Source organism: Suncus etruscus, chromosome 2 (assembly GCF_024139225.1).
Source record: "Suncus etruscus isolate mSunEtr1 chromosome 2, mSunEtr1.pri.cur, whole genome shotgun sequence".
In the NCBI taxonomy this organism is placed as follows: Eukaryota; Metazoa; Chordata; class Mammalia; order Eulipotyphla; family Soricidae; genus Suncus; species Suncus etruscus.
In genome coordinates this window covers 135,453,898-135,468,296 of record NC_064849.1, presented here as the reverse complement: position 1 = coordinate 135,468,296, position 14,399 = coordinate 135,453,898, and the positions used below count along the sequence as shown (strand labels likewise).

Sequence of the window (14,399 nt, the reverse complement as noted above, 5' to 3'; positions counted from 1 at the left end):
CTAAAAGCAAAAAGTATTAAATGAAGATAATTGTAATAGAGAATTGCCTTCCTATAAGCCTGGAACTTTGGTGATTATTTTTCTTTTTGGTTTTGGGCCATACTCATCATTGCAAGGAATAATTCCAAATCAGTGTTCAGTTTTCACTCCTAGTGGTGCTTAGGGACCTTGTGGTAACAGGGTTCAAATCCAGACCTCCTGCAACCTATTAAAATATGCACTCATCCCTTTATGCTATCTCTCTGGCCCACTGTGGTAATTCTTAATTTGTAGCTCATAATTAGTTCTTATAGTTCATACATATCACATATATATATATAAACATAACTCTAGGCAACTAGAAGGATAAAGAAATCTTTAAAGTAGTTATCTAAAATTCAGCAGATGATTTTATAGGCCGTTAAGAAGACCTCCTGCTCACTATTTGTGGTAGAATCATCCATTCCAAATCAGTTTCCTAAACTAAATTTATCATGAGAATAATCTAAAAACACATGATATCTAAAGTAATAAAGTTTGGATTTTTTTTTTTTTTTTGGTTTTTGGGCCACACCCGGTAACGCTCAGGGGTTACTCCTGGCTATGCGCTCAGAAGTTGCTCCTGGCTTGGGGGACCATATGGGACACCGGGGGATCGAACTGCGGTCCGTCCAAGTATAGCGCAGGCAAGGCAGGCACCTTACCTTTAGCGCCACCGCCCGGCCCCAAGTTTGGATTTTTTAACCCCTGATTTTCAAGTCTCTTTTTTTCAGATAATTCAGGCCAGTAATGAAGCAATAAGTAACACCAACCACAAATGACCACATCAGGAAGTGGTCTTCAAATTTTCTCTCTGAAAAAACACTTCTTACCATTCTTATCTCTATCCTAACGGTTAGTCTTTGTATGAAACATTTATCATCTTCAAAGGCTCTGAAACAAAAACAAATTGAGAGGAAAACAAAAAGAAAGGTATTCATACTTCTAAGCTAAGAATTAAAGTTGTAAAAAAAATGAATTAAAGTTGTTCATGATTGAGTTGCAGTCACTAATGTTCCAATAGACATTCATTCAAGAGTGCATTTTCTACTACCAATGTTCCCAGTTTTCTTCCCACAGTCCCTTCTGCCTTTCTCCATACCCACATCTATGTCAGACATTTTTCTTTTCTTTTTCTCTATGTCTCTTCATTTTTTCTTTTGGATATTGTATTTTGCAATATTGTTACTAAAGGGGTATCATGCATATCATTTTATCTCCTTTTAGCACCCAGTTCTTGTCCAGAGTTATCATTTCCAACTATCTCCTTTTAGCAGAGTTATCATTTCCAACTATCTCCTTTTAGCACCCAGTTCTTGTCCAGAGTTATCATTTCCAACTATCATTGTCATTGTGGTCCCGTTTCTGCCCTAAATGCACTCCTTAGTCCATGGCAGGCTTCTTAACCATAAACTAGCCTTCCTGGCCTTCATCTCTATTATCTTTGGTTATTATTTTTTGTGAATTATACATTATTTATTTATATACACTGTTCTAAAATTTCCTGAGCCTCTGAATCAAAATATGCAAATGTGTGTATGAACATAATCTTTGGTTATTATTAACATACTATTTTTATATCCCAGAAATGAGTGTGATCAGTCCATGTCTATCTCTCTCCCTTTGATTCATTTCATTTATCACAATATTCTCCATATTCATCTATTTACAAGCAAACTTCATGATTTGATATTTTTCTAACAACTGTAGTATTTCATTGTTCTTTATTTAACTTTAAAGTATGATGGAAGTGGGTGCAGGACCAAGAAATGACTGAATAGAGAGAACTTGTCCTTACCTCCCTTCAGCACCACAACAAATCTATACCAAAGCCTGGATTGATTCTCACAGAAACTGACTGGAAACCACAATGAACAATATGTTCTCAGTAAGGAACAGAGGAGAGCATTAGATTGACTGAAGGCAGAAAGATGCCCTCACCAAGATAGCAACCCCACAATGGGGTAACAAGCTTCAAAAGAATATTTGTTTGCATTGCTTTGTTTTTGGAACTACATTCCTGTGCTCAGGAACCATATTCTGCTAGTGTTCAGGGGACCATGTGGTATCAGGGATAGAACTGAGGATAGCATGCAAAAGCATCTATTCCGTCTCCTTGAACTTTCACCCCACCACCCCCAGAAGATATTTATAAGGTGTGGAACTTTGCTCTGGGAAGCAGTGGGGACAAGTTGTAGCAAACAGTTGGTACCACAATTACAGGATCCTATTCTTACAAAACTAAGATGGGAGACAAGAATATACAGGACATATAAAAGCCTTTTCTCTAATATCTGTCACAAGACAGATTGCTCCCTCTCATTACTTCTATTTCTTATAGTACTGTAAGTACTTGCCATAGCAATCAGGCAAGAAAAAGATATCAAGGGCATCCAGATAAGGAAGAAAGAAGTCAAGCTTTTATTGTTTTCAGATGGCATGATACATACTTAGAAAATCCTACCTTCTCTACCAAGAAGCTTGTAGAAACAGTAGATTTGTTTAGAAAAGCATAGGCAACAAAATTAATATGCAAAAATTCATGGCTTGTATATATATAAATAATGAAAGAGAGATATTTTAAAACAATTCCATTCATAATTTGTGCATCAGAAAATCAAGTACTTCAACTTAACTAAGGAGATGAAAGACCTCAAAGAAACTACAAAACACCTGCATTAAGAAATAAAAGAGGGTGCAGTAAAAAAAAAATAAAAGAGGAAACAAGGAAATGGAGATAGTTTATGTATCCATGCTCATGAATTGGGAGAAGTAACATAATTAAAATGGCAATACTGGGGCCAGAGAGATAGCATGGAGGTAGGGTGTTTGCGTCGCATGCAGAAAGACGGTGGTTTGAATCCCAGCATACCATATACTTCCCCGAGCCTGCCAAGAGCGATTTCTGAGCATAGAGCCAGGCGTAACCCCTGAGCGCTGCTGGGTGTGACACAGAAAACAAAAAATCAACAAAAACTATTAAAATAACAATACTTCCCAAAGCATTATGTAGATGTAATGCAATTCCTATAAGAATACTCCTGACAGTTTTCAAATAAGTAGATCAAACACTCTTGAAATTCATTTGGATCAAACAATGTCCATGAATAGCTAAAGCAATACTTAGAGAAAAGAAGATAGGAGGTATCGCTTTCTCCAACTTTATATTGTACTATAATGCATTAGTCATTAAAACAGCATGATATTGGAATAAAGACAGATCCTCAGATCAGTGTAAAATACTTGAATATTCTGAGACTGATCTACAGGTATACAATTAATCTTTGGTAAAGGGGCAAGAAATACAAAGTGGGGAAAGGAAAATCTCTTCAACAAGTGGTGTTGGGAAAACTGGCAAACTACATGCATATAAGTGAATTTAGACTTCTCTTCAACACTATGCACTAAGGTCAAATAAAAATGAATTCAACATCATAATATCATACCTAAAATCATAAGGTACATAGAGGAAAATATAGGCAAAACACACCATGACACTGAAGCTAAAAGTATTTTCAAAGATGAAACACCACTGTCCAAGCAAGTGGAAGCAAAGATAAACAAATGGGATTACATTTAATTGAGAAGCTTCTGCACTTCAAAGGAAACAGTGAGTAGAATAGAAAGATTGGGAGATTAGAATAAAATAGAATAGAAAGATTGGGAGAAACTATTCACCCAATGTCCATCAGACAGGGGGTTAATATCTAAGATATACAGGACACTAATAAAACTTGGCAAGAAGAAAAATAATCTCACCCAATCCAAAAATGGGGAGAAGAAACGAACAGATATTTCCTCAAAGAAGAAATACAGAGGGCCAAAGGCACATAAAAATGCTCCACATCACTAATAATCAGGGAGATGCAAGTCAAAACAGCAATGAGATATCTCATACTACAGAGACTGGCACACATCACAAAGAACAAAAAAACCAGTGCTGACATGAATGTGATGAGAAAGGGACTCTCATTCAGTGCTTGTGAGAATGTAGACTGGTCTAGCCTTTTTGGAAAACAATATAGATATTCCTCTAAAAACTAGAAATAGAGCTTCCATATGATCCAATAATACCACTCTCAGGAATATATCCTAAGAACCCCAAAACCCCATGCAGAGAAGCTCTCTGCATTCCTATATTCATTGCAGCACTATTTACAATCGCCAGAGTCTGAAAATAATCCAAATGCCTGAGAACAGAATGAGTGGCTACAGAAACGGTGGCACGTCTATACAATAGAATACTACACAGCTGTTAGAAAAATGAAGTCATACAATTTGCTTATACATGGATGGATATGGAGAGTATTATGCTGAATGAAATGAGTCAGAGGGAGAGGGAAAGACAGAATAATCTCACTCATTTTGGAGGTATAAGAAAAATAATAGGTAGTTTGGTAATATAACCCAGAGACAATGACAATAGACAATGGAGACAAAAGATCAGAAGGACCACTCCATGGTTGGAAGCTTGCCACAGAAAGTGATGATTTCAGTTAGGATTAGTGAATGGTTCACAGTGACAGTGATGGCTGGAACTAATAATTCTGTATAAGAACTAGGTGCTGAAAGTGAATAAAATGATATGGTACCCCGTAATTAGCAATATTGCAAACCACAGTTTTAAAAAAAGAGAAAGAGGAAGGAAGAGAAAGAATTAGAAAATTAGGAGGAATACTTTATATACTTCTTAGATGTTTAGCTGTTGGAGACAGTATCCTGTCAGAGATAAATTTTTCTGTCTTCTGTCTTTTATGCAGCCTTTTACCTAAGGCTGCCTACCTGCAAACTTTGCTGTAAGCTTTTGAGCTAACAGGAAAGGTATTTCACAGCTGAAGGAGATTTTCTTTGAAGCCAAAGAGAAAAGTGAACACCCCAATGCCAGTTCCAGATTTAGGCCACTCCCTTTAGCTTCTTTCCGGAGTTAATAGCTACGCTTCAAAAACCTGCCCCTTCACAGACTGATGTTAGCTCCAGATAAGCGGGCTGCAGATCCCACTTTGGAGACATAAGGTCTCCCTCCCCTCTGAATATTTTACTGCCTTTGTTCTATAACCTTCGCGCCAAAAAGTATGATTGACATGTCCTTTTTACCTGCCCATTTCTCCTCCTCTATATAAGAGATGCTGGACCAATAAATTTTACCTCTGATCGGATATTTCGCCTGAGGTCTTCATTACTAACCTCTCTCAGATTTTTTACAGGTGTGGTTGTTCTTTTAACCCAGCCAAATAAAGGTGCGGACGTCCAAGAGCCTCCCAGCCGCTTCCCCGCTGGCCGGGCCCCTCCGGGGGGGCTTTAGGACCCCGCATTTAGCCACTACTTAATAAAATTGTTTATGAGCATGTAAGCAGATGTAGTGACATTCAGTGGGCTAAATTGCTTACTCTAACAATTCTTGAAGTTATTCTAGACTGGTTATTCTAGTCTAGGTTATTATAACTATATTCAAAAACACTATACAAATAGGACTTAATTACAAAAATGTAATTTTAATAAAGGCTATTGCTGATATTAATGGTATATATTGAAGATTATGCTAATATGTATTTTTAGTAATTTCTTTGTATTTTATAACTAATTTGACCAGGTTCAAATATTTGCGTTTGTATATAAAAATAAACTAAATATATTTTAGTCCTAATTTTTTATCTTTATAATGGAATGATTTTATTGATATGATTATATAGTGGGACCCCCAAAATTAAATAATTAAAATTTTTATTTTTTAATTAGAGCACTGTGCTTTACATTATTGATAACAATAGTTTTAGTTTTACAATGTTCCAACACTACCAAAATCAATGGCTAACAATTAAATCAATAAAATGATTTGATTTTGAGCAGAATATAAATTATCAAACAGGATCAGTCTTCTTACTTTCAGGCAATAACCAGTTAAAAGATATAATAAGACTGCTGACTGAAATTAAAGATCTCCATGAAAGTTAGACCAAGACTTTATTAGATAATTAAAGTGAAGATTCAAGCCTGAGAACATATTTTTTCCCATGAAAATTACTCTACGAACTAAGTTGGACTGAGATGATTCTTTAGAAAAAAAGGGAATAATCCATTTCTTACTTCAAGTAGTATAGTGATCAAAAATTGTAGTTTGGGGAGACCGGAGCAATAGCACAGTGGGTATGGTGTTTGCCTTGCATGCAGCTGACCAGGGTTGGATCTCCAGCATTCCATATGGACCCCAACCCTGCCAGGGTCGATTTCTGAGTGCAGACCCAGGAATAACCCGAGTGTCACCGGATATGGCCCAAAACACCAAACAAAAAGAGCATTGTACAGTAAATTGTCACCAGGCTTTTGGTTTTGTTTGTAGAGTTTGAAATATGTTGAACTTTAGCTGGTTCTTTTGACTTAAGAGTATTGTTGTATATACATCTACTTCACAAATGATATACATATGAAGAAATGTGGACGCTTTACTCAAAATAAAAACATTTTTTTTGGCTATATTTTCTACTTATGGGCAAAATTTTAGAGTTTAGTTCCTTTTACTAGCAAGGAGACAATAAAACTGATACAATTCCCATTCATATGAAAAGGGGGAAATAGAATTGGCAATCTTCTATGATCTTTTATCAATACATATATATTGATGTAGTATATATAGAATATATGATACATGTATCCACATACTATATATGAATATTCTTATGGGTGTTATAAAAACTTCTAGTTCCCATCTTTGGTGAAATGCCTTTGGTGTCACTGTTTAGAGGCAATGAGCACACTTACAGCACACACTGGTTTTTAAATGTCATATTGACCTTCAAGGAACCAGGTTTTGGAGGAGAAATAGCTTATTCCAAGAACCAGAAACCCATAATAATAAGTCTCGTCATCAGGCAGCATCAAACTTTGAGAAATTTTAAAATCGTCTCTATAGCTGTATATTCCAGGAACTACATATTTAAATGAAAAATATAATCAGTTCTCTTATTTGCCTATTTCAGAGTAACATAAGCATAGGAGAAACTTTTATTTGTAAATGTACACTCTGACTACTTTCTGACTTTTGATTCTTTTAGTAAACTGCCTTGTTTAGAAATAATATTTCTCTCTCTCTCTCTTAGGAGGAGGAGAGAGAGTGGGAGAAGAAACTTCAGGACAATAAAAGGCCAAGTGTGCAAGCTGAACTAGTTTCAGAAACAATTGCTCAAAGGAGAAATTGTTCTTGCATATTAACAGCTATTGTAGGCAACTTGATTTTTATCATTAAGGGTAGGGAAGTAGAAAAGTATGTGTAAGAACCTCAGTGGGAACATTTTTAGTTCGTTTTTTCTTTTTTACCTTTCTTCTGTTGGAGGGGTCACATCCACAGGTGCTGGGAAGGGTCATGGGTATTAACGAACTAGAATCTGGCCCACGTATTCACTTTACTACTTGCGTCACATTCCTGACTTTAATCTTTCAGGTTTTTTGTTTGTTTGTTTGTTTGTTGTTGTTGTTGTTTTTGGTTTTTGGGCCACACCCGGCGGTGCTCTTGGGTTCCTCCTGGCTGTCTGCACAGAAATAGCTCCTGGCAGGCATGGGGGGACCATATGGGACACCGGGATTCAAACCAACCACGTTTGGTCCTGGATCAGCTGCTTGCAAGGCAAACGCCGCTGTGCTATCTCTCCGGGCCCAATCTTTCAGTTTTTTATGGTCTCTTTGGGGCTTTAAAATAATTACTTCAAGGCTTAAAATAATAAAAATCAAATTGCTTTTTCTTTTTAGTTTTGTGCTAATTAAAAACATTTTTCTGATAAGTTTTGATTCCATTAGATGTGAAAAATAAATGTGACATATATTAATACATTGGCAGGTCAAAAAATTTCAAGAGGAAAATATTACATGTGTCAAATATTACATGTATCTTTTCCAAAAAGATAAAAATCTCAACTCATAGAGATTAAAAATGAATACATATTAAATATATTACTTAACTCAATAAGAAAATTGCTAATATATAAATTCTGTTGACAGTCAAAGCATCGGATTGGAATCTACAAGGTTCAAGTGGAGGCAAACATGCTTTTTCCATGATGGCAGTGGAGATGAGGGAGCCCTGAGTTGAAACACCAGTAAATAGAATTTATCTTCATATATAAACTGACATTATTTTCTATTGCTATTACTTTTGTCCAGTGGAGTTATGAAATAACTTATGGGAAGCAGACTCAGCTAACCGGGAAGTATATTGCAAACTAGGTTGTACATAATCTCTTGCAATTGTTAAAACTTATTCTCCAGCAGAAACTGAGTCAGGCTTGAATCAGGACTGACTGGTCACAGGACTGACTTCCCTATGAACTTGTGGTTAAGGGAAATTGTTATTTAACTCACAGATGAGTCAGATGAACCTCATACTGTACTTCTTTGGTTAACTTCTTAGTTGGGAGGTCCAGTTCTGAATGGGTTCATACCTGGACAAATTAATGAGTTACTAAATATTCACACAACACCCCAGATAATTCAACTGTGCTAGTGGAAAGGAAGGAAATGGCTTCCTTCATGCACAGTAACTAGTTGCTATTGGCTTACATTTCTAGAATTTTTTTTTTTTTACAAATTTTATTTAGTCATTGTGAATTACAAAGTTGTTTATGATTGGGTTTCAGGAAAACAATGTTTTAACATCACTTAGTCCCTTCACTAGTGTCCACTTCCCTCCACCAATACCCCCTCCACACCCAGCCCCATTTTTTGCCTCCAGTCAACCATTCTGTTTCTATGAATGGTGCTTTTTAAAATATATTTTTTGTATTGTGATACTGTTTACAATACTGTTACTAATAGGCTTCATGCATAACACTTTACTACATCTCTGTTTCCCGATAAAAATTTCCTTTTCCCAAGCAAATCAATAGTCAAATTAAACATTCCTGTGTTGAAAAATATTTTGAAAGAATGAGATGCTCAATTGAGTATAAGAAATACTTATTTGAGTAACATATGTGATATTATATTTTGAACAAATTCAAGGCAATTCTGATTAGTAGTTCATTGATATAGTTGCGTGCTAGGATATACCTAACTTTTAAAAAATTGTTTATATAAAAAGTGCAACACATAGTTTACACAGTTAATCATAATACATTTGTTTCCAAAGTTACTGAAAAAACTTGAAATATTAAAAATAAAATAGAAGATAAAAAAAGAAAAAAGAAAAATTATAGTATCAAGCTCATCTATGAAAATTATTGTGTCATTATGAAGTCATTGATACAATGGTAGAAGGTTTAGTAATCTCTTGTTGTTATATGTCCAGTTTGATAAATTGGGTGTTCCTTTAGGAATGACAGCATCTAATAAATGAAGTTGTCCAGAAATTCAAAGCTACAATACTGAAAATTTTAGGGGTATATACAGCTGCAGGGCCTCCTGCAAGAAAACCTCATTCTTCTCCTGAGATGGCAGCTGTGTGCAGCCTAGGCAAGTGTTTGCCATAATGTGTCATGGCTCAGTTTACATCTCCTGAGAGAAAAGAGTGAATCTATGGAACTGGCCCGTTTGAACATGGCTACTATCATATCCAACTTTTCAACCTGGTAACAATGTTGTCTTTCCCACATATGGTAATTTACCTTATTAAAATATCTATAGAAATAATAAGAGAGGCCTGGAGAAATCATGGCTTCAGTCTCTTGCCTTAAAAGCAACATACTCTGGTTCAATTCCATTCACCACATATAATCTCCTGAGTGTTTTGTGAGCTTGGAACTAGGAATAACACCTGAGCACTGTAAGGTATAACCCAATAGACATACAAAAAATAAAATAAAGTCCATGTTACTTTTTCTGTTCTACTTAAGGGAGAAAAAACTTTGAAACATTTGTGAAGTTTACTGTTTGGGGGTATATAGGTTCATTAAAACTCATACTGTATCTTTGGACGATAAAATGTTTTTCATTCTCCTCTACTCTAGAATAATTTCCATATAAATAGCCATAGTTCTGAAAAATAGTCATAAGTATAAAAGTAAAACATTATTTTATCTCTACACCACATAACCAAATTGCAATTAAAATGGTCATAAGTCATGTGGCTCGTGGGATCTAAATTCTTTTACTTATAACCATGAATTGGCAAAAATGATATTTTTTACATTTTACAGTAACTGGTCTTAAGAGGACCCAAAATTTTGTGTTCATTTTGTTCTCTTTATCTTCCTACTGATAGGGAAACGAGGAACCGGGGAAGGGGACAACATGAAGGAATGGGAGGTATAGGTGGTGTCTGATAAGCTGGATGTCCTTGGCCCTGCTGGATGCTGACACTAGAAGAGAATCACCTCAGTATCCTTTCCTGTTTTAATGGCCCTCATTCCTAGAGCATGAAATACTCATCCATCCACCTTGGATAAAAAGGTATAAAAGGAGTTAATAACCGGTGAGCACTTCAGCAATAAAGATAGGCACCACACAATAGTCTCGGTTCTGAAATCAACTCATGCTTGAATGCAAAAAGAAAGAGAAAGACAAGACAAAATAAAATAAAATAATATTGGAGACATCAACCGTAATCTCCACACCAAAATAAAGACCTCAAAAAATCAATCAATCAATAAATAAACATGTGGAAAATTATTTTGTGCCTTTTTTTCCTCCTTTTCTTTATCCCCCTGCATAGGCACAGTAATTATTGGGGTTATTGTAGAGGGAATTCCCTTGACCTAGGAGACACAGGGTTTCTCCACCCCTGAAGTATACTGTCATGGGATTAACTCTAGACTCCTTGCATGATCATTTACTCTCCCCTTGCTGCTTTCGTGGTGTGCGGAAGACTTCAGCTTTGTCTTGGATGGTAAAATCAGACCTCTGTTTCTAGAGATCTTTGTGGCTGTGCAGCTCAGGGAATGGAGTTTATGAAGTCTTTCTTTGTGGTTCTAGCAGTTATGTTTCTTCAGTGTCGTTTTAATCCATCTTCTGCAGTTGGTGTTCTTGGTCGTTATGTTGCTCCTAGACTGGAGCCTGGGATAAAGTCTTTCGTTATGTTTCTGAAAGACCCGTTCAGTTGCAGTTGTCTCAGTCAACCTTCTAGAATTGGAGCTCTTGTTTGTTGAACAGATCGTATTCCAAAAGCTAGGCTAGAGTTTTTGTTGCTGTTGTTGTTGTTGTTGTTGGTCCCTGGATGTGTACTGTCCAGTCTTGGTTGCAACAACCAGTATATAGCGATCTTGGCTTTTGCATATATCAAAGGGTGACCTGTTTTCTGATTTTGTCTTATCGATAGCTGATGAGGGAGGACAACTTGCTCTTAGATCAAGTTGTTCCCATTTCCTCCTTGTCAGGTTATCAATTTAGGACTGGCTCATGTTGGTGTCAGAGCAGCATTGTAAATGCCCTGGAGGGGATTTGGTTCCTTGAGCTGTTGCGGAGAACTCTGTTGTATCTATGCCTGGGATCCAGGAGTTAAGGCTGAACGGTCAGTGTCTAGTTCCCTGGAGCCTAAGTTGTTTCTACATGACATACATTCAGGGTGGGAAATGGCCCTGTGTTGTAAACAAGTATGAGTTCTTATCTCTAGTAGATAAGAGCTTGTTTTTATAAGTACAATTTCCCCTTTGTTTAATATGTCTTTGCAGGAGGAAGTGGTGCTACATTATATTGCTGGTGGATTTGGGGGGTGGAAAGAAAAGAAACCAGACTCTCGACAAAAACTAAGAATATATATGCTCACACATATCTAAAGGAAAAAAAGTTTCTTAAAAAAAAAAAGAAGATTAAATAAAAGATGTAATTAAAGGGATAAAGTGGGGCCAGGAGAGATAGCATGGAGATCAGGCATCTGTTTTTTCTGTAGAAGGGCAGTGGCTCAGATCCTGGCATCCCAAATGGTCCCCCGTGCCCTCCAGGGACGTTCTCCAAGCATAGAGCCAGGAGCACCCTCTGAGCTCTGCCAGGAGTGACCCAAAAGAAGCAAAAACAAATCAAATCCAATAAAAAAAACTAAAACAAGGCAAAACAAACAAAAGAATCTAACAAGAATAAAAAAGAAAAGACAAATAAAACAGAGAAAAGGGGGAGAAAGTGATACAGATAACTTTACATTTGGGGAGAAACTGTAGTGCTCACCGTTTATTTAATTCTATAATTTTTTCTGTATTGTTGTGTTATTCCAATTACCTTTTTCACATCCTCTCTCAAACTGAGGTTGGAAGCCTCTAGAGAGACTCAGCCCATTTTCAGCGTATTTGACTTTTGTCTTTTTTTCCCCCTCTTACTTTGTACCCCATTCTATTGCTTTTCTTGCCTCCAAACAAAACCACATACCTCGATTTTTCTAGCTCTGCCTCTTAAATAGAAGGGGAAACAAGGGAGGGTTCCAGGACCAAACAGATATGTGATCACTAATAGTAAGCCAGACAAAGAAGGGTCCACCTACTCTAGCAGCCCGGGGGGTGATGGTGGGGTATATGGGTTGTAGAAAGGGAACTGGAATGGGGGGAGGATATAGTTGGTGATGGGTATTCCCCTGACTCAATGTTAATATGTACCTAAAATACTACTGTGAAAGATATGTAAGCCATTATGGAAAAAAAATGTTTTTAATCAGAAACTTTCTTTGACTTACATGTATTATTATATCAATTATATTATATGTTATGTTATGTCACTATATTATGTTATGTTAGTTTACCTCATTATGTTAATCAGTTTTGTTTCTTGAATAAATTCTTACAATTAAAAAAAAAGAAAAAAAGGCATAAAAGGTGAAAAAGTCTTCCACCTTTCTTTAGAATCCTGCATTAGGAGACCCCTTCCACAATCTGGGAGTTCCCAGCCTTCCTTTCTGTTAACTCTAAATAAAGTCTCAAATAAATTCGGCCTTTTGCTTTCAATTTGGAATGCTTGAGGACAGGAACCTGAATGTCTGCACCAACAACACTCCCACGTGTAATGCCTGAGGACAGACTGTTCTGCCAGAATTGGTTCCTTCAATAGTTTTGTAGAGTGGCCTTTAAAAAGTGATAATCAAGAGTCTGAGATGTGTATCAGTGGTAGAGCACCTGCCTTGCCAATGAGAGTCCCTGACGCTTCACACTAAATAAATAAATCATCCTAGTTCAGCCTCTCATGTCAGAATGGATTCAGGTTCTATCCAACCATTCGCCAATAGGGGTGAAGGGTTGATAAAAAAAAAAAACAAAACAACAACAAATGATCAGTGATCATTTTTAGCTCTCAAGCTATTTGCAAGATGGACAGAGAAGGAATGCAAGCTATTTGCAAGACTGAAAGAGAAAGGATGTGGAAATAACTGCTCTGAGAACCGTGCCAAGTGCTGCAAAGAGAACCAATGCAGGCCCATCTCAAGTTTACCCCCGGGAGGGAGGAAACCTCCTCAGCTTTGGGGGGAGCTCTGAGGGGCACCCTCAGCCCGGCGAGCAGAACTCTTCTCTCTGGCTCCTCCCCCGCACCCTGGCCAGCCAGGGTCTCGGTCTCTGCTGGGGCCCCACGGGGCGGGGCAGGCGGGACGGCCCAGTTCCTGCTTCCCTAAGTGGGTGCTGGGGTGGCAGCTGGTAGGCGCCACAGGCTAGCAGGCAGCAGGCGGCGAAGGATGGCGAAAAGCGGGGGCCCCTCTCGGCCTCTAGGCCTAGGCCTGGTCCTCCGGCAGCATCTGCTGCTGCTGCTGCTGCTGCTGCGCGGCCTGCCAACGGGCTCGGCCGCCCGGGCCCGGAGGCCGCCGCACATCGTCTTTGTCCTGGCCGACGACCTGGGCTGGAACGACGTGGGCTTCCACGGCTCCAACATCCGCACGCCGCGGCTGGACGCGCTGGCGGCCGGCGGGGTGCTACTGGACAACTACTACACGCAGCCTCTGTGCACCCCTTCACGGAGCCAGCTGCTAACGGGGCGCTACCAGGTACGCAGCAGCGCCCCCAGGCGGCCCGGCTCCGTGCCTGTCCCCCACTCCGGGCCGGTCCAACCACGCCGGGGCCGAGAGATAACTATAGCTCAAGCGACCCTCGGCGCCCTTTGCGCATGCTCAACATCTGGGATGCCCCGAGGCCTTCTCCGGAGCCCAGGCTTTTCTGCTTTTGGTTTTCTATCCCTGTAGGTTCACGAGAGTGTCTGCGGGCACCCGAGGGTTTTTGTGGGGCATACAGAGTTCATGCAGAGTAACCCCATGACCTTGGAGTCCAGCTGGCCTAGCTGGGATAGGGCTGGCCCCTAGCTCACTCAGCAAAGGCACCCCTTGCTGAGTGTTCTGCAGGCCTGAAATGAGGTTTTGGGTTTTTTTTTTTTTTGGGGGGGGGGGGGACGACACTGACATTCCTTAACATCAAACTACTAACCAGCACCTTGATCTCTTTACCAACTTTCTCTAGGATTTTTGGAGGACTGCTTGTAGAGAATGTGTATGCAAAATT

General features: G+C 38.5%; 1 protein-coding gene across 1 annotated transcript in view; it reads left to right on the top strand.

Annotated features, from left to right (window-relative positions):
* Window positions 1-13,585: 13,585 nt before the first annotated feature.
* ARSB (arylsulfatase B) overlaps window positions 13,586-14,399 on the top strand; it is a 197,998-nt gene continuing 197,184 nt past the window's right edge. Inside the window, exon 1 of the mRNA XM_049769081.1 lies at window positions 13,586-13,891. Coding sequence (XP_049625038.1) covers window positions 13,586-13,891 — 306 coding nt within the window. The remainder of the gene's footprint in view (window positions 13,892-14,399) is intronic.